Source organism: Symphalangus syndactylus, chromosome 19 (genome assembly GCF_028878055.3).
Source record: "Symphalangus syndactylus isolate Jambi chromosome 19, NHGRI_mSymSyn1-v2.1_pri, whole genome shotgun sequence".
Taxonomy (NCBI): Eukaryota; Metazoa; Chordata; class Mammalia; order Primates; family Hylobatidae; genus Symphalangus; species Symphalangus syndactylus.
In genome coordinates this window covers 25,890,001-25,915,126 of record NC_072434.2, presented here as the reverse complement: position 1 = coordinate 25,915,126, position 25,126 = coordinate 25,890,001, and the positions used below count along the sequence as shown (strand labels likewise).

General features: G+C 34.4%; 1 protein-coding gene across 4 annotated transcripts in view; it reads right to left on the bottom strand.

The window, feature by feature from the left end:
- Positions 1–25,126, bottom strand: part of ZBTB41 (zinc finger and BTB domain containing 41) — a 59,039-nt gene that overhangs the window by 25,486 nt on the left and 8,427 nt on the right. For all 4 annotated transcript variants that reach the window (XM_055234188.2, XM_063613723.1, XM_063613724.1 and 1 more), the window contains exons 3-9: positions 23,138–23,345; positions 22,153–22,222; positions 19,673–19,820; positions 12,101–12,230; positions 7,146–7,241; positions 5,295–5,401; positions 3,732–3,837 (exon numbers count right to left, since the gene is read on the bottom strand). In XM_055234188.2, the coding sequence (XP_055090163.1) occupies positions 3,732–3,837; positions 5,295–5,401; positions 7,146–7,241; positions 12,101–12,230; positions 19,673–19,820; positions 22,153–22,222; positions 23,138–23,345 (865 nt within the window). The remainder of the gene's footprint in view (positions 1–3,731; positions 3,838–5,294; positions 5,402–7,145; positions 7,242–12,100; positions 12,231–19,672; positions 19,821–22,152; positions 22,223–23,137; positions 23,346–25,126) is intronic.

The window sequence follows — 25,126 nt, the reverse complement described above, 5'->3', positions numbered from 1 at the left end:
ATAAAACATGTGGCAATGCCTGAAAACATTTTTGTTTTTCACATCTGGGGATAGGAGAATAAGTGCTACTGGCATATAATGGGTAGAAGCCATGAATGTTGAGAAATGTCCTACAATACACAAGAAAAGAATTACTTGGTCCAAAATGTCAACAGTGTTTGGGCTGAGAAACCTTGCTCTATACTATGAACAAAGTGATATTTTCAACACAAATATGTACAAAACACTTGAACTTCCTCACGGTGGACTTAAGATAAATCCTGTAGGGCCTTGCATGGCTAAGACCCTATGAAAATATGCCTTGTCATTATCACATTGGATGCTAAGCCATATAGATTTTCAAGGAAGGAGAGGATAAACAATTCCAACTGAAGCAGAGATGTCAGTAAAAAAAGAACTTAAAAATGCCTATTGGATCTGGCAACAAGGAAGTCATACTGATCACTGTTTGAGCAGAATAAGATCAGAGGTCAGATTGCAACAGTGGCTGGAATGTGAAGAAGTGGTTACTGAGGTAGTCACCATAAAAGAGTTTAGAAGCAAAGATTGGAAAAATAATTGGTGGTTGGAGGGGTGTTAATCCTTAGCACTGTTTGATATGCTCACAACCTTTAATCTTCATCCATAGCCCAAACTTCATTCCTGGTATTTAGAGTACTATCTATCAAATTTTATGTTGAGAATTTATATTGAACACCTCAAAGTCAATAAACGCCAGACAATTCATCATTTCCCTCTATAAATTAACCATCTCTTCTATTCTCTTACCTCAGTGGCTGGAATCACCCACCCAGGCTTGAAAATAGAAATCATCCATGACTGCCCTTATTCCCTTACTCCCCAAAGCCAATCATGAAGTATTGCTAACAAGGGCCTAAATATTTTTCAAATAAATATAACTTTTCATTACTAATGCAACTCCTGAGTTTAGTCCCTCATTATCTTTTTCTCAGATTATAACAGCTGTCTAACTGGTTGATAAACTTGCCTCCAGACTTATCCATTACAAATCCAACCTCTATACATCAGTAAAAGTGATATACCTAAAATACAAATTCAACGGCGTCACTCTTTTGTTTAAAATTTTCATTGGCTTGTTATCACATAGAATGAAGTATAAGTTCCACAAAAATGATACATAGGGCTCCATATTCTGGATCTACCACCATTAGCCCACCCTTGCAAAAAAAGTAGAGTCTACAGATTCTAGTTCCTCAATTATCTAAGCCAACAGATAGGTCCACAGGCCTGTTAAATAAAAGGTGATGGTAGGTCCCAAAACTCCTTTCACAGGGTCCACAAGATCAACATTTTTTTCAAAATAATAAGACATTATCTGCCTTTTTTACTATGTTGGCATTGACACTATGATGCAAAAGGAACAGTGGGTAAACTGCTGGTACACTGCTAGTATCTTACTTAGTTCTAAATAAAGCAGTAGTATTAAAATTTACTAATAATTGTATTCTTTACTACCATATACTCACAGAAAGAAAAAAATGTAATGAAAGAGTAAGATTACTAATTTTATTATATTTTGACCTTTCAGGTCTCGGCCTTTTAAATATTCTCTGATAAAATGAGAAGTACACATGAAGCACTTCTACTACATACCAAAACATGATGGTTGTCTCAAGGAAAAGCACCTCTCAAAAATTAAATGAAGTGAGCTGGTCACTTCAAGACAAACAACCAACAGTGTTTGCTATCAATGATAAAATCTGAGCTTTCAAGCTAATGTAAGAACTTCGGAATACTTGTATTTACCACTGTGATCTTGACAGCTTTCCAGTACTCCTTTCTGAGAGACTGGAGGCAGTATTAACAAATGTGATCTGTTAATAGTATGCTGTGAAATGTGCTAACATTTGGAAAATCTGCATAACTCAGTGAGCCCATATTTTCTCAATAACAAACACATGATCTTACAAAATTATGCTTGGTAAAAAAAAAAATCCATTCAATGTACAAGAGGCCAAGAGATTGAATGTAATAGATTGTGAAAACCTCATTAATCTTGTTTCACATTCCACCTACAACTACCTTTAGGAAACTACCACTTGTTTAGTTTTAGTGTAGTAATAAAGAGGAAGATCTACAATTACCTGAGAAGACTATTAACAATATTCCTCTTTATTCCAACTACATATCTATTAAGGCTGGGTTTTCTTCATTGCTTCAACCAAAATAACATATCACAACAGATATGACAATGCTGCAGTCTTCTATTAAGCCATGAGAGATTTATAAAAATGTAAAATAATGTTGCTCTTTTAATATTTTGTTTTGTAGTTATTTTTCAAAAAACTGCTATTTATGTTAGCATATGATAGCAAATGAATATTTGAAAATGTTTTATTTCTAATGATTCGAATAATTTATTTAAACAATAATTTATATTTTTATATTATCTTACATTATAATTTATATTACGATATATCAATACATTAAAATATATTCATATTATATTATTAATTTATATTTTTAAAAGCTCCTGTGCCAAATAATTTGTAAGGTTATAAAGAAATCATGAAGAAAAAAAAGGTATAGGACCTTTGGAGTAAGTGAGCCTGTAGTTTTAAGTCTATTCGCACAATGAATTGAAGTTACTATTTCCTTTTTAAACAGCATATCTTTATATCCCAGCACTTACTAGCATTCCTTACATAAACAAAATACAAGAGTCCAATGAATACATTGATTCAATGAGTGAATCACTGAACAAAATTAATGAAATAATAAACCAACACATGGAAATGTAAAAAATGATTACAAATCAACACTTTCTACTATTCTTTAAATTGGTCTTTGATTTACTACATTTATATATACTATGTACATTTTGCTAATTATGCTCAGGACTATTAAGTCTCTTGGCACTTTAGAACATGTCTGGGGCCGGGCGCGGTGGCTCACGCTTGTAATCCCAGCACTTTGGGAGGCCGAGGCGGGCGGATCACGAGGTCAGGAGATCGAGACCACGGTGAAACCCCGTCTCTACTAAAAAATACAAAAAATTAGCCGGGCGCGGTGGCGGGCGCCTGTAGTCCCAGCTACTCTGAGGCCGAGGCAGGAGAATGGCGTGAACCCGGGAGGCGGAGCTTGCAGTGAGCCGAGATTGCGCCACTGCACTCCAGCCCGGGCGACAGAGCGAGACTCTGTCTCAAAAAAAAAAAAACAAAAAAAAAAAAAACAAGAACATGTCTGTTATTTATCATTTGCCCAAATGCCTAATCCAAAAACATGAATTACTTGAATGTTTCACACTTAGCAACTAACCTCAGTTAAACTTTGATATCTAAATTATACTAAAAAGCTGATGTTCAAGATAGCACATAGTGCCTTCAAATAGTATAATATTTTAAATGCTTAGTATGATTAGAAACAAGTTTAAATTCTGACTGCAAACATTTCCTAACAATTGCTATCTTATTAAGTATAATATATAGGCAGTATATTTAGCTCTCAAAGAGCCTCAGCAACCAAATGCCAAGATTTTTCATTAATTATTGTTAACTTGCATGTCACCTCCCTGGCCTTTGAATTAACTGAAAACAAGGAGGAAAATATAGGCTTGCTGAATTCTTTTAGGTCGATAGAGATGCTACAGAATGTAGAGAAAGAGAACTGGTTAACCTAACTTCAATTAAACAAAGTAAACAAAAAAAGTTACAACTTTCCTCAGAGACTTAGCCAATGTAAATTATGAGACATTTTGCTTTTTCACTTACTTTTGCCACACTTTCTCTCCAAGGTGTACACTTTTGTAATGAACAGTGAGATGATCCCTACGACCAAAACATTTTCCACATTCTTCACACTGATGAGCTTTTTCACCTTAAAATAAAGACCCAAATATTTTGATGATAATATACATCTCAGGTTTTTATCCCCAGAAACAAACTATCAAACAGTAAGATCACATGATGTCAAATATAACAGGAAAGTAAAGCCACATTTTATTCTGCACTATTTGCTTTATATTCCTTACTCAAATAACTTTCTTCAAAAAATTTATGCTTAATTTCATGGATGTGAATCTTTTCCCTGCTTGGAAAAGGAATCAATAGCCTTTTGCTGTACACTTCAAATCATACTTTCAATGTAACAGAGCAAGATAAATGAAACTACTTCAAAACTTAGGAATTAAAAAAAAAAAAAAATATATATATATATATGTCTGTGTATCAAACACCTCAAATTGATATACATTAAACTAAGATGAGGCTATCTTACTGTTTATAAAAAGGACCCAAACATTTTCAGATCTTTGTACTTTACTTTTAAAAGATTTTTCATCTGTGAGGATTTCTTACGTTTGCAATGAGCCAAAATACAAATATAATGAAAAATTCTACATCAGTCCAATTTCTCATCTCTATTCTTACATTTATTTACAAAGCTTCGTTTTAAAAAACAGTCACTGTCTCAATACCAGTGTGCAATTAAAGCATGTGGCCTCTAGACTTAGAAATTAAGAATTCTCCTCATAAAAATAAAAAGGCATAATTCCAATGGAAAAAGTCATCAGATTTTTAGTATCTGTTAGAAGTGGTGATAACAACTGCAACCTACCTCACTGAGATCATCTCAGAAAATAATTACTATCTGTTGCATACTTTATATTCAAAAATTATGTTTAAAATAATAATAATAATCACCTGTTCTACTGTGCTCATAGAGATGGCTCTTTCCCATTATTGTGCTCACAGAGTTGGCTCTCTTAGCACTTCCTGAACATCAATCTGAGAGGAAAATATGAAAGAAATCCCCAGAATATAAAAATTATACAGTATAAAGATCTGAAATTGGTCAGGATTATTAAGGTGCTCTTCTCCAAAGACAGGGTTTCAAAATTCACTATAATATACACTTTTAACACCCAATTTTAATCATTTCCCTTTTAACATATAAGTTTCACCAGCTTCTTCTCAAATCCAACCAAAATGAGAAAAATTATCATGGCTTCTCCCTTTAGGGAAGTGTCAATAGCAATTATTAGATATATCCATGTAATATGCAAAATGCAAATTTTGAGAATTTATTTAAAATTAAACTTTACACTTTATAGTCACAAAGGGTGACCAAATAATTAAAATTACAATGAATATGTCATAAAATTATGTCCCTTTTGGATGCTTTTTTAAAAATGTTTTTAGAACCAGAATTACAAAGAAGTGACGAGCATAAACCAAATTATTAAACTTATAGCCAACATAGACATAACATCATATTATGTTCCTTTCAGGTATTTAAAAAGGATTTTAGAACTAGTATTACAAAATATGGTATACCTGAATGTATTTTTTTGTGCTTTGTAAGGTGATCATGACGGATAAATGTTTTTCCACATTCATCGCACTCATATCTTTTATCATCATGATGTACTCGTAAGTGAAGTCTATAAAGAAAAAAATTGAACACCATTAAAACTGGTGACATAGAAGGAAAAAGCTCAATAATGAATAAATGATGAATAAACAATGAAAACTGGGCTGTCTACTCAACCACTCATACATTATTGGCTTTATTTCTATCTTTCAGAGTCCTTTTCAGTCTTTTACCAGCTGAACCCAGGTCCCTACTCATTTTTTCAAGAAAGCATTTCAACATTTGTATATGCTCAAACCACTTCTCAACATTATTCCTTCCCATCATATTAGATCCTATATCTAGTTCACTGAATCTATCAAATGTCTAAGGTTATTATCTAGCTGACTGGCCAAGACTCAAAAATATCAAAAGTAGGAGTAATCAGAAAGGAATTAGAATTAGACAAATGAAGTAAGTGTACAAGTGACTAGGCATATCATGATGATAGCAAATGATACAGTAAATGGTATGGTTTGGCTCTGTGTTCCCACCGAAATCTCATCTCAAATTGTAATCCCCACATATTGAAGGAGGGACCTGGTGACAGGTAACTGGATCATGGGGGCAGTTTCCCCATGCTGTTCTTGTAACAGTCAGTGAGTCCTCACAAGATCTGATGCTTTAAAAGTGTTCAGCAGCTGCCCCTACTCTTTCTCTTGCTTCGCCTAGGTAAGACGTGCCTTACTTGCACCTTCACATTCCGCCATGATTGTAAGTTTCCTGAGGCCTCCCCAGCCATGCGGAACTGTGAGTCAATTAAACCTTTTTTCTTTGTAAGTTACCCAGTCTCAGGTATGTCTTTATAGCAGTGTGAAAACAGACTAATAGAGCAAATAATTGAGAATCTGTCCTATTCTGGATAATTGTTATCAACTACAAACTGATATTTAAGAATTTTCTATCTTTTATAAGAACTCAACTTTATGAAAATTACATTTTACTGCTTTTCTTCACACCAACAGAACAAAATGGGGCTCATTTTATAGTCACCCAAAGACAGTATAAAAGGCTTAGATTATTAAGATTAGTTTAACTTGAATTAATTTTATCTCCAGAGCTTCTCTCTATATATATATTCTAATGAAAGGAACAGCTTTCCCTCGCAAATTGCCAAAATAAGTGGTGATTTTACCAAGACCAACTGACTAGACTACCTCTAAAGGGGAAATATTCAATTTAAACTTAAAGCAAGATAAATAATATATGAAAGTGTATATACTAAAGCCTTATATATAACATTTTAATAAAAATTAAAATTGTACACACATTTCAAAAGTAGTTATATATTATTTATTTAGAAAAAACTTTTCATAAACTGCAAATATGGTCAAGGATTCAACCACAAAAATAACTAAATAAGTTATAATCACTATTAATGCACAGAAGACTTTTGAAAATTAAGAATGGGGAGTTTTTTATTTTGTCTTACTTTCATATTAAAATATTCTTTGATAGTAAAGAGTGGAGAAATACACTAAGTTTAACTGAATTTTCATTCAGAGAAAAGTAATGAAAGAAATATTTAAATAATGCCTTAGTAAAGCCTTCTCCAAATTTGTTGTGAGAAAATATTTAATAATATTTTATACCACAGAATAAAAATAATAAAACGTTTAGTAAAAAAAAAAATCTATGCAGTAAAGTTTTTGCACAACTTTGCATATCATAAGGACTAAGAAATGTTTCAATCCAACAAAGTAATAAGAAAATAGAACTAAAATAGAGATATAATTCTATCTTGCTTAATAAAGGGAAAAAATGGTTTTACTTACCTATATGAACTTCCATGACGAAAACTTTGCCCACAAATACTACAAAGGTGAGGCTTTTCTCCACTATGGATTCTCAAATGTTCTTTCAAAGTAGTTCTGCGTTAAAATATGTATATTTAAAGATTTTTAAAATGCCAATGTATATAGTAAATAGATTTCTGGAAAACTTGCTAGAAAGGTATTCAAGCTAACTAATATTATGGCAATTCTCTCCTCTTTCTTAGAATAATTTTGTTCTTTTCTATTCTCACTAGTATACAAACATGCTTGTTATAACTCTCTCTCCTTAAAAACAAAAAATACTTCGGCCTCATTTGCCATTGGTTTGCTCAGAGATTTAATTACACAACTTAAGCAAACTTTCAAGAAGTATAATTTTAAAAATGTTCATTATGACACTGAATTAAGTTGATCTGAATTTTGATAGAGAGGGTTTAATAATATTTAAGTAATCCAGTTTATCAGTACTATTTCTTCCAAATATGTGCTTAGTATTTGTTGAAAAAATGTTTTAAAGCAAAGAAAATGTTGTAGGTATTTCTAACTTCCAGGTGCTGATGTGAAAAAAGAACCTACATACAGAAAATAATTATTGCTATGCCTAGGTCTTCCAGCCCCACTGGCCCTGGATGGGCTACTATGAAACCATTACTCCTCAAAGTACATCACTAGCAATTCCTACGGTTCTAACCTTGAGCTTCCCCACATATCTAAAGCGCTGAGTAATAATGGACAAAGTTATTTTAAGGACAAATGAAGCGAAAGGGAAATATGACTGACCTCTGCAGGCTTTTAGCTATCACTACTACAGTCATATACTGCATAATGACATTTCAATCAATGACAGACCACATAAACAATGTTGTCCCATAAGATTACAACGGAGCTACACAATTCCTATAACCTAGTGGCATCATAGCACAATACATTACTTACATGTTTGTGGTGATGCTGTTGTAGACAAACCTACTATATTGCCAATTATATATAAGCATAGCACATACAATTGTGTCCAGTACATAATTCTTGATAATGATAAGCGACTATGTTACTGGCATGTATTTACTATACTTTTTATCATTATTTAGAGTGTACTTCTTCTACTTACTAAAAAAAAAAAAAGAAAGCTAACTGTAAAACAGCCTCAGGCAAGTCCTTCGAGAGGTATTCTCTAAGAAGGCATTGTTACCATAGGACATGACAGCTCTATGCATGTACTGCCCCTGAAGACCTTCCAGTGGGACAAGATGCGCAGGTGGAAGACAGTGATATTGATGATCCTGACCCTGTGTAGGCCTAAGCTAATGTTTGTGTTTGTGTCTTTTGTTTTTAACCAAAAAAAAGTTTAAAAAGTAAAACAAAAAATTAAAAAATATAAAAAAACTTACAGAAAATATCTATGCAGCTGTACAATGTGTGTTTTAAGCTAAGTGTTACTATAAATGAGTAAGAAAGTTGAAAAAAATCAAAAGTTTATAAAATAAAAATGTTACAGTAAGCTGCTGTTAACTTGAGGGAAAAAATTTTAATACATTTAGTGAAACCTAAATGTACAGTGTTTATAAAGTCTACATTAGTGTACAGTAATGTCTGAGGCCTTCACATTCACTCACCACTCACTCACTGACTCCCCTAGAGAAACTTCTAGTCCTACAAGCTCTACTCATGGTCGGTAACCTACACAAATACATATATTCTTTTTTATATTTTATACCATTTTTACAGTACTTTTTCTATGCTTAAGTATGTTTAAATATATCAATACTTACCACTGTGTTACAATTATCTACGGTATTCAGTACATGCTACACAGGTTTGTAGCCTGGGAGCAATAGGCTGGCTAAACCACATAGCCTACATGTGTAGTAGGCTATACCATCTAGGTTTGCATAAGTACACTCTATATTTGCGTGATGACAACACTGCTTAACAATGCATTTCTCCGAACATAGCACTATCATTAAGCGGTGCATGACTGTACTTGGTTTTTATTTCAATCCCATACCTAGTAAGTTTAAAGGATGAATCTGAAATAAAAGTAGAGTTTTGCCAGTAGATGGTGCTCTTCTACAAGGCCCACCAATATGACTGTAGATACACCCAGCTTTGTGGAAAATATCTCTAAAGATATTCCCAGATCCCTACCTATTAAATAGTTGTAGTAAAAGATGGAAATGTTATCTCTGGGATTCTTGTTTTGCCTTGTTTGCTTTTTCTTTTTACAGAAAGATCTTTAAGGGGAAAAATGAATGTATAATATATATAATAAACTTTATAATTTATCAATGTATAAACGGTTTCATATAGTGTACTGATTTTCCTATTTGACCATAATAGCTGCTATTTTAAGAAAATGGCACTTCTCATTTTTTAATTACAAAACTCTTATATACTGAAGAGTAAAAAATTTATAAGTACTGTTTAAAGAATAGTAAACACTTATAGGCAGAATAAGAACATTACTAGTACCTTAGAATGTCTACCCCTACTCCTCCCTGATCTCATCCTCCTTACCACCCCCCTCAGAAATAGTATATATAGAGAGAATAAAAAAACTAAACAAGATGTCATATACTTTTGAAAACCTGAGTAACAAGCACAAACCTAATAATATTGCCACTATTTAGATAAAGGGCCCAGAAGATAGTATGAACAGGATCTCCAGATCAGAGTCTAGCTCCTTCTGGCATGTCAGTAATTAATGTGATGAAAAGTACTGGAAAACAAGGGTTCACCATAGATGGAGTATCCGGCAGAGCTAGAATAGACCAGCTATTGAAAGTCTGGCAGAAATAGAGTCAAAGTAAGTAGGCTGCTCCACACATTTTCCTTCTAAGTTTACCATGACCTACCTCTAATTCTCATGGATAACTAAAAAAAAAACCACATTTCTATGAAATGAGTATCCTCAGTTAAATTAAAGAAAAGGGCATAAAGTATAAGAGTAGGAACCTCATTAGCACACAGAGGTACTAGACAGAGGCACAGTACAGATAAGAAATCAGACCTTTCTAACATTCTGTTCCCTAGTTAAAAAAGATACATGCTAGCAGGGATGGTGGCAATAATCTCCATAATGTCTTGGGTCATACTACTAACGGTATGGTCTACCCATTACATATGCTGCACACCTGACATACTGGGATCTTCTCTCACCATCCTCCTGTGTTCTGTCTTTGCTTCTCTCCCATGTTACAACTATTTCCCTTGTCTTCCTCTTTATGAGTTTATTCCCTCATTTTGGTGGAGCACACCCTTCAGTAGCTTTATGAGAAAGAGTATATTAAAAGCTTATTTTTTGACACCATGAAAATATCTTTATTCTATCTTGAGATTTGATTGGTTAGTTTGAGAACAGAGCTCTAGGTTGGAGATTATTTTCGTTTAGAATTTTAAAGGCACTACTTTATGGTCCTACTTCTAGTGTTGATGTTGTTAAAAGTAAAAGTAGTTCTAATCAATGTATGTGACTTTTCTCCCTCTCTAGAAGCATAGAAAAGCTTCCCTTTGTTCCCCATGTCTGAAATATCACAGTGATGTACCTTGGTACAGGTCTGTTTTCATCTAAGCATACGATGTGTCATTTCTATCTGGCAAACTCAAACTTTTACCTTTCAGTTCTGGAAATCATCTTGAAGTATTTCAATGGTGATTTTTCCCCCTCTATTTTCTCTGTTCTTTCTAAAACTCCTATTATTCAGATGCTAGACTTGCCTGATCCTCTAATGTTCTAAGCCTTATTTTATGTTGCTGGCTTTTGCTCTACTTTTTGTTGCTTAACCCTTCCATTGAGTCTATACTTTGGACATCATGCTTTGAATTTCTAAGAGCTCTAAATTATTCCTTGAGTGATCCTTTTATATATCATCCTATTCTCATTTAATGGATTCTGTATCTTCAACTGGGGCAAAAAAGTAATAATTGTTTACTTCTTCTGAAATTTTCTTCTTCATTAATAATCTGTTTCCTTAAATTTTTTTTCTGTTTATCTGTGTGGAATCTGTTTTCTTTGTTAAAGGTTTTCCTCTTATGTATTGTGATCCTTGACTATCTGCTCTTGATTAAGTATGATAGGCTAAAAAGTTGATGAGAAGGGCAAAGGACATGGGGGGTCTTGATGACTCAGCCTTCACTGTAGGTGATCTGGGTGTACCACTCGTTAGGGAATATATTTGCCCTTAGGTTGCTCAGATTTTCAGGAAACAGACTTCGGATCTGCTGCCTGGAGAATAAAATCTAAAAGCCAAGATATTTGCAGAGATAAGGCCTAAGGATCACTGCTTTCAGCATGCAGAATATATCCCATCATGTAGCTACGTGGCATACTTTGGTCTAGCAGTACTCTTGGGAGAGGGACAGGTGTCTAGTAGCAATGGCATGAGTAGATGGTGGAAGAGAATCCAATGACACTACTTATAAAACTTCTAAAGTTTTTAATCTAGTGCTCCTTGTTCTGCCTCTCCTTCAACCCAGTTCCAAGGTACCTAATACTGCCATTTCCTACACATTTATAGATTCTGTGATGTAAACTACATTCTCACATCTCTCCATTTCCACTTTGGGGTTTGTCTTTCTTAGATCTGCTAAGTCAATTACCACTGATCCATCTGTTTTATAGCTTCCAAACCTATGTCATTCGTGTTACATTTCTGTTCTCCCTATCTTTGTAGCTTATTCTTTTTAAAAAACAAACAAAAACCCTTAATCTAGTTTTAGTGGGGTTTCAGAAAGACATAAAATATGTACATTAAATCATCCATCTAAAACCTGCAAATCTTGAATCCATGTCATCTTCCATAACATTTGTGTAATTCCTTTTTTTCCTTATGTTTCAAACTAAAGCACAATTCATGCATTTTGTGTCTTATGTTACCCTAACTCTTATAAATCATATTCATTGATTATTTCTATATAATAGTACTAGGATTTTTGAGGGTGTGCAGATAATTCTTCACCTTTCTCGTACTGATTTTCCACAGATAAAGCAAGTCCATTTTCTCTTTCCACCATGAGTACATTCTATATGACGTTTCAAATTTCCAGTGTCATTAAACTGGCGACCACATATATCACATGGAAAAGGACCTAAAAAGGAAAAAAAAAGTGTGCATTTAAAGTTTAAAGAGGAGATACTAAGTTAAATTTAATAGGTATGCTGTAAGTTCATGCCTATCCTATTGGTGCATATGTCATAACACACTGCAATTTCTCTTCTAGGCTATTTATTCCTAGAATAACATTTCCATATCCCTACAACCAAGTATAGGGCTCAGCATCTAACAGACAGTATGAATGCTGAACAAACTAATGAGTTAACAAATTGAAATGGCCAATTCCTGGTTTGAAATCAGACTGGAACAAAGTAGAAATGGCTGCATACTAAAGTTTTTGGGAAAGCGGGTAATAAAATCTTTGGAAGAACGAATGGAGGACTTAAGAGAGTTTATAGTTTGGAAATATTTCTATTTGTTGGTATAAAATTAAGCCCAGGCCTCTCATAGTAATACTGACATTAGTTGGATTCTGAATTTCACTATGATTTTACCAAATAAAAAACTGGAGACAAGACAGTGTTCTACTGACTGACAAAATATAAGAAAGACAAAGAATGTGTAAAAAAGAAGTTTAGTAAATACAGCTCAAAGAAGCTATATATTTGCAAGAAGATGTCTCAGTATATGGAAGGACAAACTGAAGAAAGAATTCTAATGAATTAATCATAATAGCACAATGGAAAGAAAATAGAATTAAGACACTGAAATTCAGAAACATAACTATAAGCAAAATTGCTTGGTAGCCACAGTAGCTCTGGGTAAATTTCAATGTGTTTTACACATTAGAAATGAGAGATGACCTCAGAATGTACATTGTATTAAGTATCTTTAACGTATTCTCATTTAAAATCTCTAATATTTCATTTTGCATGTGATCTAAATATTTTACTCATTTATTAACTCATTCAACAAGTATTTATTGATTCTTAATTCACATCAAGCACTGTGTTAAGTATTATGAAAAACCTCTCCACCTCCTCTGAACCAAAAAAAGGCTCTAAGAAATTGAGAAAAGGAAAGTCAGTATTTGCATAGCTGAAAAAAAAAAGGTGAAGTAAATACAAGTGCCAAAATAAGGTTATTATGCAAAATGTGTGGTTAGTCAAAGAATGAAACATCTACTAGTAAAACTTTTTATAAAATATGACTATATGTATAGCTGGAGGCTTCAGCTGGGCAAAGGAAGAAATGAAGCATTCTCTTTAATGTTCAGTTACTTATCAGGATTCTTCAAAGAAAATAACAACTACATTTTTTTCCTATACTGGATATCCAGTTTTGCATGCAGCTAAACCTATTTAAACAACCTCCTGGGCTTGAGCAATCCTTCCACTTCAGCCTCCCCTCTTTTATTTATTTATTTTTATAGACGGCATCTCACTAGGTTGCCCGGGCTGGTCTCGAACTCCTGGGCTCAAGTGATCCTCCCACCTCTGTCTCCCAAAGTGCTGGGATTACAGACGTGAGTCACCATGCTGGACCAAGATCTGACTTTTAAAAGCCAAACTATAACTTTTACACATATATATTCATATATATTAAAAATTCTTCTCCTTTAACTGTTCAGATTGCATTACATACATATCTTTCCCTCTGATTTAACAGAATATATATTCCTAATGTAGACAGTATGAGTATTGCTTTGAATAATCTAAAGCAGTCGTTATCAAAATGTGATATCTAGACCATTTGCACCAGCACTACCTGGGAACTTGTACAAATTGCAAATTGTACAAGTTGCAAATGCAAATACAAATTTGGGGCCATACTCCAGGCCTATCTCAGTCAGACACTCTGGGAAATCCATTTTAACAAGGTCTCCAGGTGCTTGTGATATATACCAAATTGCATGAAGCACTTATCTGAAGTATACAGGGATTCAAGGGAACAGAAGCATAGAGATGGAATGCAAAAGAAGCTCTCTCTGTATATATATAATATTGCTTTGAGTATTTTATATATGCATGCATACATATATATGTATACATATGTACACGCACACAAACACAGAAAATACTCATAACAATACTCTATTTGGTTTATTAATAATAGTGGCCCAAAATGCAAAGCTACTATGTCACAAGCCATATTTCTCAAAGGTCTTGGAAAGACTGAAAATTATAATACTAGAAATGACAACATATTCAGAGAAAGAGAATGAAAACTATGCCTGGCTCTACATTTGGCACTTAATACAGTACCTCATTTAATCCTCACAACAGTATCTAAGAAGTACGTATTAACTTCATTTTAACAAATGAGGAAGCTGGAAGTCTGAGAGGCTCTTCCAGATCACATAGTAAGTGGCTAAGTCAGACTCAGAAAACAAGGCTGGCTAGAAAGTCTTCTACTTCCACTTCTACATCATGCCACACCTATTAAACTTTTTCTTCTAGTAAATGTCAACCTAACCCAGTAAATGTCAACTCTTATTAAAAATCATACAAATTACCTAATCAGTTGTAAAATATTTGTGTGTATACAGTACTAAAATGTAATGATTGTGCCGGGTGTGGTGGCTCACGCCTATAATCCCAGCACTTTGGGAGGCTGAGGCGGGTGGATCACGAGGTCAGGAGATCGAGACCATCCTGGCTAACACAGTGAAACCCTGTCTCTACTAAAAATAGAAAAAATTAGCCGGGCGTGATGGCAGGTGCCTGTAGTCCCAGCTACTCAGGAGGCTGAGGCAGGAGAATGGCGTGAACCCGGGAGGTGGAGCTTGCAGTGCGCCGAGATCGCGCCACTGCACTCCAGCATGGGCGACAGAACAAGACTCCATCTCAAAAAAAAATAATAATAATAATGATTTATTTACTAGTTAGATTACCTATTGCACCGTAATTTAATTTGGCAGAAATAGTATCCCCAGATCCTAACACAGAGCTGATCATACAGTTAGCAGTTGTTCCAAAAATATTTACTATTTTGAATGTTGAATGTACTTTCCTTGTATATTTTCCGCCATGAACATTAGATAGCAGGGTAGCTAAGCCTTACTGCCTAACATTTCTGGAACACCTCTCATTATTGGTATGCTGCAGCATGACAGAAGAATCTCTTAACAAGTCATAAAAATCTTCCAGTTCAACCACTTCTAAAGAATGGCCTCTTCACCAACTCTAAGAGTTAGTAAGGTAAGTTCAGCATATGCCTGTATACTTGTATAATTTCACTGATGGGAAAGTAACTATTGTGTAAAGACAAGTTACTTTAGTTTGTAAGTTCCAACACTTAAAAACTTATTATAGTTCCCTCTGATGTTTCTACAAGGTGGGACCAAAAAGATTACCTAAAATTTTCATGTCAAAAAGAAAGAAGTGCACCAATTCTCCAATAAAAACTACTTTTTCTGGAACTAAACTCTAAAGAAATTTCTCCCATGAAACAGAATCATGAACATGTCAACTACAGTGTGGTAACTATAAAAACTGTTTCTACATGAGGGCTTCTTAGAAGTGCTGAAACTGAATACTATGAAAGAACAACTTAGTAAAGGCAATTTGGAGAGATTAAGCTTCAGGTAAATAATCTTCCAGCATATACTAGTCTTATATACTAGACTCACAAAGAGTAAGAATCCCTTGTTGCACAATAGTGCCTTGAAAGTATTTGAAGACAGCTGCTCTTTCTTTCCCAGACAAAAAATTTCAAGGACCGTGTTTTTCACATGATATGATTTCAAGACTCTACATCACCAAAATTACCCATCTCTAAAATATATATTTGTCAATATCCATCTTAAATGTGGTATACAGAAATGAATGCAATTTTCCAGATAAATTCAAAATCAGACTATTATTTCCCTAATTCTGAAAAATACACTTTTATTAATATAGTTTAAAACTACATTCGTTTTGTAAATCATATCACATTATTGGTTCACAGTGTCCAAAAAGCCTCTGCCTTTAAGATCATCTGTAAAGTGAGTAGTTTGGATGATAAACTATTTTATAGTTCTTAAAGACTTAATGACTAAAAGATCACTTCCTTAAGTTTACAACTATTTATTTATTTATTTATTTATATTTTTGAGACAGAATTTCGCTCTTGTTGCCCAGGCTGGAGTGCAATAGTGCGATCTCAGCTCACCACAACCTCCGCCTCTTGGGTTCAAGCGATTCTCCTGCCTCAGCCTCCTGAGTAGCTGGGATTACAGGCGTCCGCCACCACGCCCAGCTAATTTTGTATTTTCAGTAGAGTCAAGGTTTCTCCATGTTGGTCAGGCTCGTCTAGAACTCCCGACCTCAGGTGATCTGCCAGCTTTGGCCTCCCAAAGTGCTGGCATTACAGGCGTGAGTCACTGCATGCAGCCTAACTTTGTATTTATTCTTAATTAATTTTAACTTAATTTGTTTTGACCTATTGTACAGCATACAGATTTTTAAAATATGTTTATTTTCTAGTATATTAAATACCCTTGATAGCTTTATGACATCTATAAATTTCATAAGCAATGAAGTGTATATTTTTATCTAAGTTGTTAACAAAAGTAATGAATTGAACATGGAGAGGACCTCTACCTGTAATGACAAAATTCATTAGTGGGATTAACAATCATAAATTTACCAAAGTATACCACCATCTAGACCACAACTCTCCACCTTGGCCATAAGCATTAGGGAGGTAATTCATTAAATACTATAGTGCATTCCAAATATACTAATTTTATTCTACTCCTTGAAAAATTATCTTTTTCCAAAACAAGAATGTCTCATCCTAAGCACTCACAAACCTATGCAACATCAACTACGAATAAATGCACAGTTTATGCCCACTGGTACATTTGTCACCAAAAAAACGAACCAAAAAACCCCCCAACACACACAAAAAAACACATTTACACATCTCCAAGAACTGTAACATATACAGTACTCCTTTCAATTTATATGACTCTCTTTGCCTAAGCCAATACTCAAGGTTCACCAAGGGTAGTTCAACAATCCCCCAAAATGAAATATTTAGGTATAAATCTAACAACATAGGTACAAGATCTATATGAGAAAACTACAAAACTCAGATGAAAGAAATCAAAGAAAAACTAAATAAATGAAGAGATATCCCATGTTCATGGAAAGAAAGACTCAACTTCACAACATGATCTATACGTTCAATGCAATCCCAATCAAAATCCCAGAAAGTCATTTTGTGGATATCAACAAACTGATTCTAAAGTTTAATATGGAAAGGCAAAAGATCCAGAAAAGCCAGCACAACACTGAAGGAGAAAAATAAGGTTGGAGGTCTGACATTACTTGACTTTAAAACTTACTATAAACTTACAGTAATCAAGACAGTGTAGTATTGGCAAAAATAAAAGATAAAAAAATAGACCAACAGAACAGAATACAGAGCCCAGAAACAGACCTACATAAATACGGTCAACTAATCTTTCACAAAGAAGCAAAGCCAATACAATATAGTAAAGATAGTCTTTTTAAGAAATGGTCCTAGTACAAATGGATATCCACAGACAAAAAAAAAAATAAATCTAGACACAGACCTTACATCCTTTGCAAAAGTGAACTCAAAATGAATCACAAAAATGTAGATGACCTTAGGTTTGGCAATGACTTTGCACAATCCATGAAAGAAACAATAGATAAATTGGACTTAATTAAAATTTTCCTCTGTCACAGAAACTGTCAAGTTGATGAAAAGTCACAGATTGAAAGGAAATACTTGAAAAGAAATGTCTGATAAGTGTTATCCAAAATATACAAAGAACTCTCAAAACTCAACAATAAGTAAGCAACTTGATTAAAAAATGGGCCAGCCAGGCGTGGTGGCTCACGCCTGTAATCCCAGCACTTTGGGAGGCCGAGGAGGGTGAGTCACCTGAGGTCAGGAGTTCGAGACCAGCCTGGGTAACCTGGTGAAACCCCGTCTCTATTAAAAATACAAAACACTTAGCTGGGCGTGGTGGCGGGCACCTGTAATCCCAGCTACTCCGGATGCTGAGGCAGGAGAATCACTTGAACCTGGGAGGCAGAGGTTTCAGTGAGCCAAGATTGCACCATTACACTCCAGCCTGGGTGACAGAGCGAGACTCTGTCACCAAAAAAAAAAAAAAAAATTGGGCCAAAGACCTAACAGACACCACACCAAAGAAGATATATAGATGGTAAATAAACATAGGAAAAGATGCTCCACATTATATGCATCAGGAAAATGCAAATTAATGCAATGAGATAACACTACAAACCTATTACAATGGCCAAAATTTGGAACACAGAAAACACCAAATGCTGGCAAGAACATGAAGTGACAGACATTCTCATGGGAATGCAAAATGATACAGCTACTTTGGAAGACAATTTGACAGTTTCTTACAAACTAATTATACTCTTAACCATCTGATCCAGCCCCTTTTCTCCTAGGTATTTAACCAAAGGAATTGAAAACCTAAGTCTACATAAAAGCCTACACAAAGATGTTTATAGCAATTTTATTTATAATTGCCAAAACTTGGAAGCAACCAAGATATCCTTCAGTGAGTGAATGGATAAACTGTGGTATAACCAGACAATGGAATAAAGTCCTCCCTAGGTATCCATGAGGGACTGGTTCCAGGATGGCCCAGGATACCAAAATCCATGGATGCTCCAGTCCGTTATCTAAGGTGGTGTAGTATTTACATGGAAACTATGCACATCCTCCCATATACTTTAAATCATCTCTTGATTACTTAATACTAATACAATGGAAATGTGATATAAATCATTGTTATACTATATTTTAAAATGTGTATTATTTTTTATTGTTGTATTGTTATGTTTTGTTTTTTTTTTTTAATATCTCTGATCCACAGTTGGTTGAATCCACAGACATGGCACTCATAGATATAGAGGGCCAATTATATCATTTAGCACTATACTAAGTGGAAGAAGGCAACCTGAAAAGGCAACACAGTATATGATTCCAACCATATGACATTCTGGAAAAGGTAAAACTATGGAGACAGTAAAAAGATCATCAAATAGTAGATGAGGTATCTAAAAAAAATGAACCAACAAAGAAAGTACAAAGGTCAGTGGTTGCCAGGGGTTGGTGTGAGAGACAGATGGAGAAGCACAGGGAAATTTCGGGGCAGTGAAACTATTCTATATGACACTATAATGATACATGTCATTACAGATTTGTCTAAAACAACAGAAAATACAATACTAAGCATGAACCCTAGTCTAAACTAGAGTCTTTGGGAGACTATGATGTGTCAGTGTAGGTTCTTCGATTATAACAAACGTACCACTCTGGTGAAGAACTGCTGATAATGGGGGAGGCTGTGCATATGTGGAGGCAGAGGGTATATGGAAACTATCTATTCCTTCCTCTCAATTTTGCTGTGAACCTAAAACCACTCTTAAAAAGTCTTTTAGAAGAAAAAGAGTAATTTGGCTATAGAAGGCTCATCCAGCATGATGTGATAATTAAAATTGTCATGGCTGCCTTAAGAAAAAGTAACTTGCTTACCCAGATGGAACTTTTCTTGATGCTTTAACCGAGCAAATCGTGATTTAAAATGTTCTTCACAATAAGTACACTTAAACGGTTTATCTTGAGAATGTAGAATCATATGTTCCTCCAAGTGTGGTCTTCTAGTAAAAGATTTCTTACAAATCTAAATTAAAATGCAAACAAAATGTTAAGAGGACCTGAATTGAAAATTGTAATACTAAGCTTGTAATGAGAAAAAATATATATAAATTCAATAAAGAGACTTTTCTCCCAACAGAAAACTTACAAAAAGTAAAACTAAATTCTGATTGTGCAGAAAAAAATGCTCTAGAGGAAGTAAGGAATGATTTCAAATTAGTACTAAAGGTAGCTGAATTTCAACTCTTTACATTTCTAGTAGGGATATAGAATAATCACACTATCTTAATTCTAGTCAGAATTTCTAAATCCATGAAATATATTATTTTTTAGTCACTTATGTCAGGAATAAAAGGTTTTTTCAGTGTTGCCATATATTTGAATAAGAATCTGAATAAGAAGCCACAGAAAAATTATTTTAAAATGTATCTCTTGAAGTGGTCAGTCTTTAAAAATTTGACATTCATCAGGTTTTTTAAAAGAGAGGTAGGCTGCTATAGTAACAGCACCAACAACAATAACATAACACATACTATATATACCAAGCACAATGCTAAGTAATTCATGGATTATTTTTCTTGATTCTCACAATAATCCTGTGAGATCGATGCAATTGGCATTATTGACGTTTTATAGCCAAGGATGATGAAACTTAGTAAGGGGAAGATACTATCTTATGCAGACTCAAATACTGTAATTAATAATTAACTTCAATTTCCAGAAGCTGAAATCAGAGAAATTGTGAGAATTTTGCTGTATATATAAATTGAATCTTGGATTAAAGAAGGCAAAAGTAACAGCTAGGGACGCCTTTAAAAAAGATTCACCAAGGCTGGGCACAGCAGCTCACACCTGTAATCAGGGGAAGCACTTTGGGAGGCCGAGACGGGTGGATCACTTGGGGTCAGAAGTTTAAGATCAGCCTGGCCAACACGGTGAAACCCCATCACTACTAAAAATACAAAAATTAGCTGGGCATGGTGGTGTGCACCTGTAGTCCCAGCTACTCGGGAGGCTGAGGCACAAGAATCACTTGAACCCAGGAGGAGGAGGTTGCAGCGAACCAAGATTATGCCACTGCACTCCAGCCTGGGTGACAAAGCGAGACTCCATCTCAAAAAAAAAAAAAAAGATAAATGTAAATACTGAAAAAATACTTAGAGGTACTGTAGAATAAAGATGTCCATAAGTACGATGGTACTCCTCCTGTTAAAAAATGGAATCTAATTCCCTTCTCTTTAAATCTACCCAGGTTGGAGTGATTTGTTTGGCCAACAAAATGTGGTAGAAGTGATTTTCAGAGACTTCTGAGGCTATGCCATAAAGTCTAATAGTTTTTATCTAGGTTTCTTGGAACACATAATCACTCTCGGAACTTAGCTGCTATGCTAGAAAGACGCTCAAGAAGCCTCAAAAAAAGACCAAAGTAAAGAAGAACTAAGGTTCCTGGTAAACAGTCCTTGCTGAGATTCTCATCAGAACAAACACCAAGTTACCTGTCACATGGGTAGGCCACTTTGTTTTTTTTGTTTGAGATGGAGTCTGGCTGTGTCGCCCAGGCTGGAGTGCAGTAGTGTGATCTTGGCTCACTGCAACCTCCGCCTCCCAAGTTCAAGTGATTCTCTTGCCTCAGTCTCCTGAGCAACTGGGATTACAGGCATGTGCCACCATGCCCGGCTAATTTTTTTTTATTTTTAGTAGAGATGGGGTTTTGCCATGTTGGCCAGATTGGTCTCGAACTCCTGATCTCAGGTGATCCACTCGCCTGGGCCTCCCAAAGTGCTAGGATTACAGGCATGAGCCACCATACCTGGCCTTGAGTGAGCCACTTTGGAAGTGTTCCCAGACCAGACCAGACCATGCACTAGTTGAAAACAGCTGAGTGACTTCAGCTGACAACAAGCAGAACAGAAGAATTAACCTAGCAAATCCCTGCCCCAAATTTGGATTCCTAACACACAAGAGGGTGAGACATATCAAAATATTTATTTAAGGACACTAAGTTTTGAGACAGTTTATTATGTTAACACCACATACCCAGAAATGGGGGAGAAAGTCTAACATTTTATACTCTGTGCAACAGTAATGTCACAGTTTATATACATAACCATAAATACATGGTATGGTGATTATGATGAAAATAAAAACTAGCATTTCCACTTTTTAGGTCCATCATCTAAAAACTAACCTATACCAGGCTTAATTTACAAAATATATTAGAATAATTTTATATAAAAGGAAAATTCTAAAAGTGAGATAAGCTAAGTCACATTACTTTAAAACCTAATTACTTCACTTCCCCAAAAGACATTGCTTTTACTTTGGTTTTCTAATTTGTTTTAATTAAAAACTCTTACATCACATTTCCAACTTTCACTCTTAGTCTTCTTAATGGAAATAAATTCTTGTGCATTTTCAGGATGAAATCTATCAGAGGAAAAGAAAAAGATTATTAGGAAAAGGTTATATTAGTTAAATCAATATTCCATGTGAATATGTTGACAGTAATTACCAGGATCAAGTACCGATTCCTTTCATAATGAGACAAGTAGGCATAGATGAGCTCTTTAAGGAGGTATCATTATCATTTTAATAAATACATATGTATACCTAAGTTTATGCAGAAAAAATCAAATAAAAGTATAATCATCTTTTAAATACATTCAGGAACCTAGCTCTTTATAGATAAACTTCAAGGTAATATACCTGATTTTTTTTAGTCCAGATTTCAGGAAAATTTAATTTTTAGAGTTAAATATATAATACTCTATTAAATATTATTTATCTCACAAACTGTTACACACTAAAGACAATGTTGAGTATAAGAATAAATTTCTTGACCAGGCGTGGTGGCTCACACCTGTAATCCCAGCACTTTGGGAGGTCAAGGCGGGCAGATCACTTGAGCCTAGGAGTTTCAGACCAGCCTGGGCAATATAGTGAAACCCAGTCTCTACAAAAAATACAAAAATTAGCTGGGCATGGTGTGCACCTGTAGTTCCAGCTACTCAGGAGGCTGAAATGGGAGGATTGATTGAACCCAGGAGGTAGAGGTTGCAGTGAGCTGAGATTGTACCACTGCACTCCAGCCTGGGTGACACAGTGAAGGCTTAACTCAAAAAAAAAAGAGAGAAAGCAATTTATCAGAGTATAAAAACCACATATTTCTGAAGACAGACTTGCCGAAACCCAAGAAAGAAAACAGGATAATCAAAATACTGTATCTCAATGAATCTCCAATGAAAGAATTGGAGATAAGCACTTTATAGATGTTCTTAGCTTTCCACATATTTAAATTAAAAGGCACAATAAAGTATACTATGGAAGCAAGATAATACTTGCCTCTTAACGTGCTTGGCTAAAGTCTTCTTGCTGGCATGAAGTTTATTACAATAAGGGCACTTGTGCTCCTTCTTATGAAATTCTGTTTCATTACTGTGCTTCTTTCTGTGAACAGTTAGGTTAGACTTTGTCGAATAGCGCTGGTGACAAATATCACACTCAAAGGGCTTCTCACCTGTGTGAACACGGGTGTGGCTCTCATATTTTCCTATAAAAAAAGAAAAATTAAAATTAAATTTAGTACATTTGCTATACTGTGATTGGAATTTGAGAGTGGAATAAAATCTCATGGTTTGGCAAACTTATATACACACCCAAATCCACACACAAAACTAGAAAAAAGTTTACATAAATTTCTACCTCTGATAAACCTAATGAATTACTATTTTGGGCTTACTGTTCAAAGTATACTTTTCCTCAAAAACTTGAGTCATTAAAAAAAATTATTCATGATCACACATTTTAAAAATTAAGAGGTTTGATACATTTTCTGAAAACTGTTGGCAAATTCTCTGAACCTTAAACTTTTAAATGTATTTTTAAACTTAAAATTAACTTTTAGCAAAAGATCATTTAAGATTTATTATGTCATATTTTCAGTATCTCTGTGGGTCCATACACCTGGATATGGATACTGGCTCTCTAAATAGAGGGTTACGTGATCTTGGACAAGTAACCTCTATATGCCTCAAATCTTCCTCATCTGAAAAACTGCGATAATAACAGAATTTACCTAATAGGACTGTTGTAATAATAAACAAATTCATATACATAACACACTTACAACAGTGTTGAACACATAAGTTATCAATTACTGTTGTCTATTATTATTACTGGGTAATCTGTGTACTGTGAATGTGCACATCTAGTAATTTGAATTAGAAATTTTGAAATATATTTCCAAGCAAAAGACAATAAAAATAGGAAAAAAAATCAACATGAAAGGTAACTCTTAATTAAAAACTTAGCTTTGCTCTCTCCTGAAAAATAAATGTATAAATACATTTTTCTTCGGGTAAAAACTAATGTGAAAGTATAGCATTTCAGCCATATACTTTAAAAAGGATACATCCTATGTATAACATGAAAATTATGAAAAATCCAAAATATTCCAAGGTCACTGAGGAAAGATATAATCATAACTATGTGTCTACCCAATAAAATAAAATAAATTCACTAATTTAGCAAATATATCTATATACAACTGATTTTATTAAGCAAGTAATATTATATTTTCTAAAAAATAATTATATTACACTTATCACAATAAAAAAACTGAGGAAAGGAAACCAATGTATTTCCTTAAAGTAAGGGGAAGGATGTTAATCACAAGCAAAGAAAACAGAAGTATAATGAAAAATTAGGTATTTAGGTGTAGAACATAGTAATGGTATATGCATATCTGATATGCATATAGTCAGAAAACTCAGTCAATATTTAGGCATCTCCTAAATTAGCTGCGTGATTTTAATCAAGCTAATAATTCAACCTCTCTTTACTTGAGTTAGTAACACTTCATGGGGTTGTGAGAAGTAAATATGTTAACAAATACACACAACAACACTTAAAACATCCTGGCACAGCCAGACACGGTGGCTTATGCCTGTAATCTCAGCACTTTGGGAGGCCGAGGTGGGAGAACACTTGAGGTCATGAGTTTGAGACCAGCCTGGCCAGCATGGCAAAACCCCAACTCTACAAAAAAAAAAAAAAAAAATCCCAGCACATGGTAAGCACTAATAAATATTAACTGTCATCATTATTACCATACAGGTTACTAGTCATAATATGGACATGTAGGTATACCTCAAATATAAACATGGATACATCTGATTTATGAGTATCTGTTATAACAAATCAAACTAGGGTTTCAGCTCTCTGATAACGCTGGATACACTTGGTTCTTTCCCCTTGACACTGCTAAAATTGCTTAGTATCTCAGTTCCCTCTCTGCTACTGCCAGAGTATACTCAACCATTTACACATACA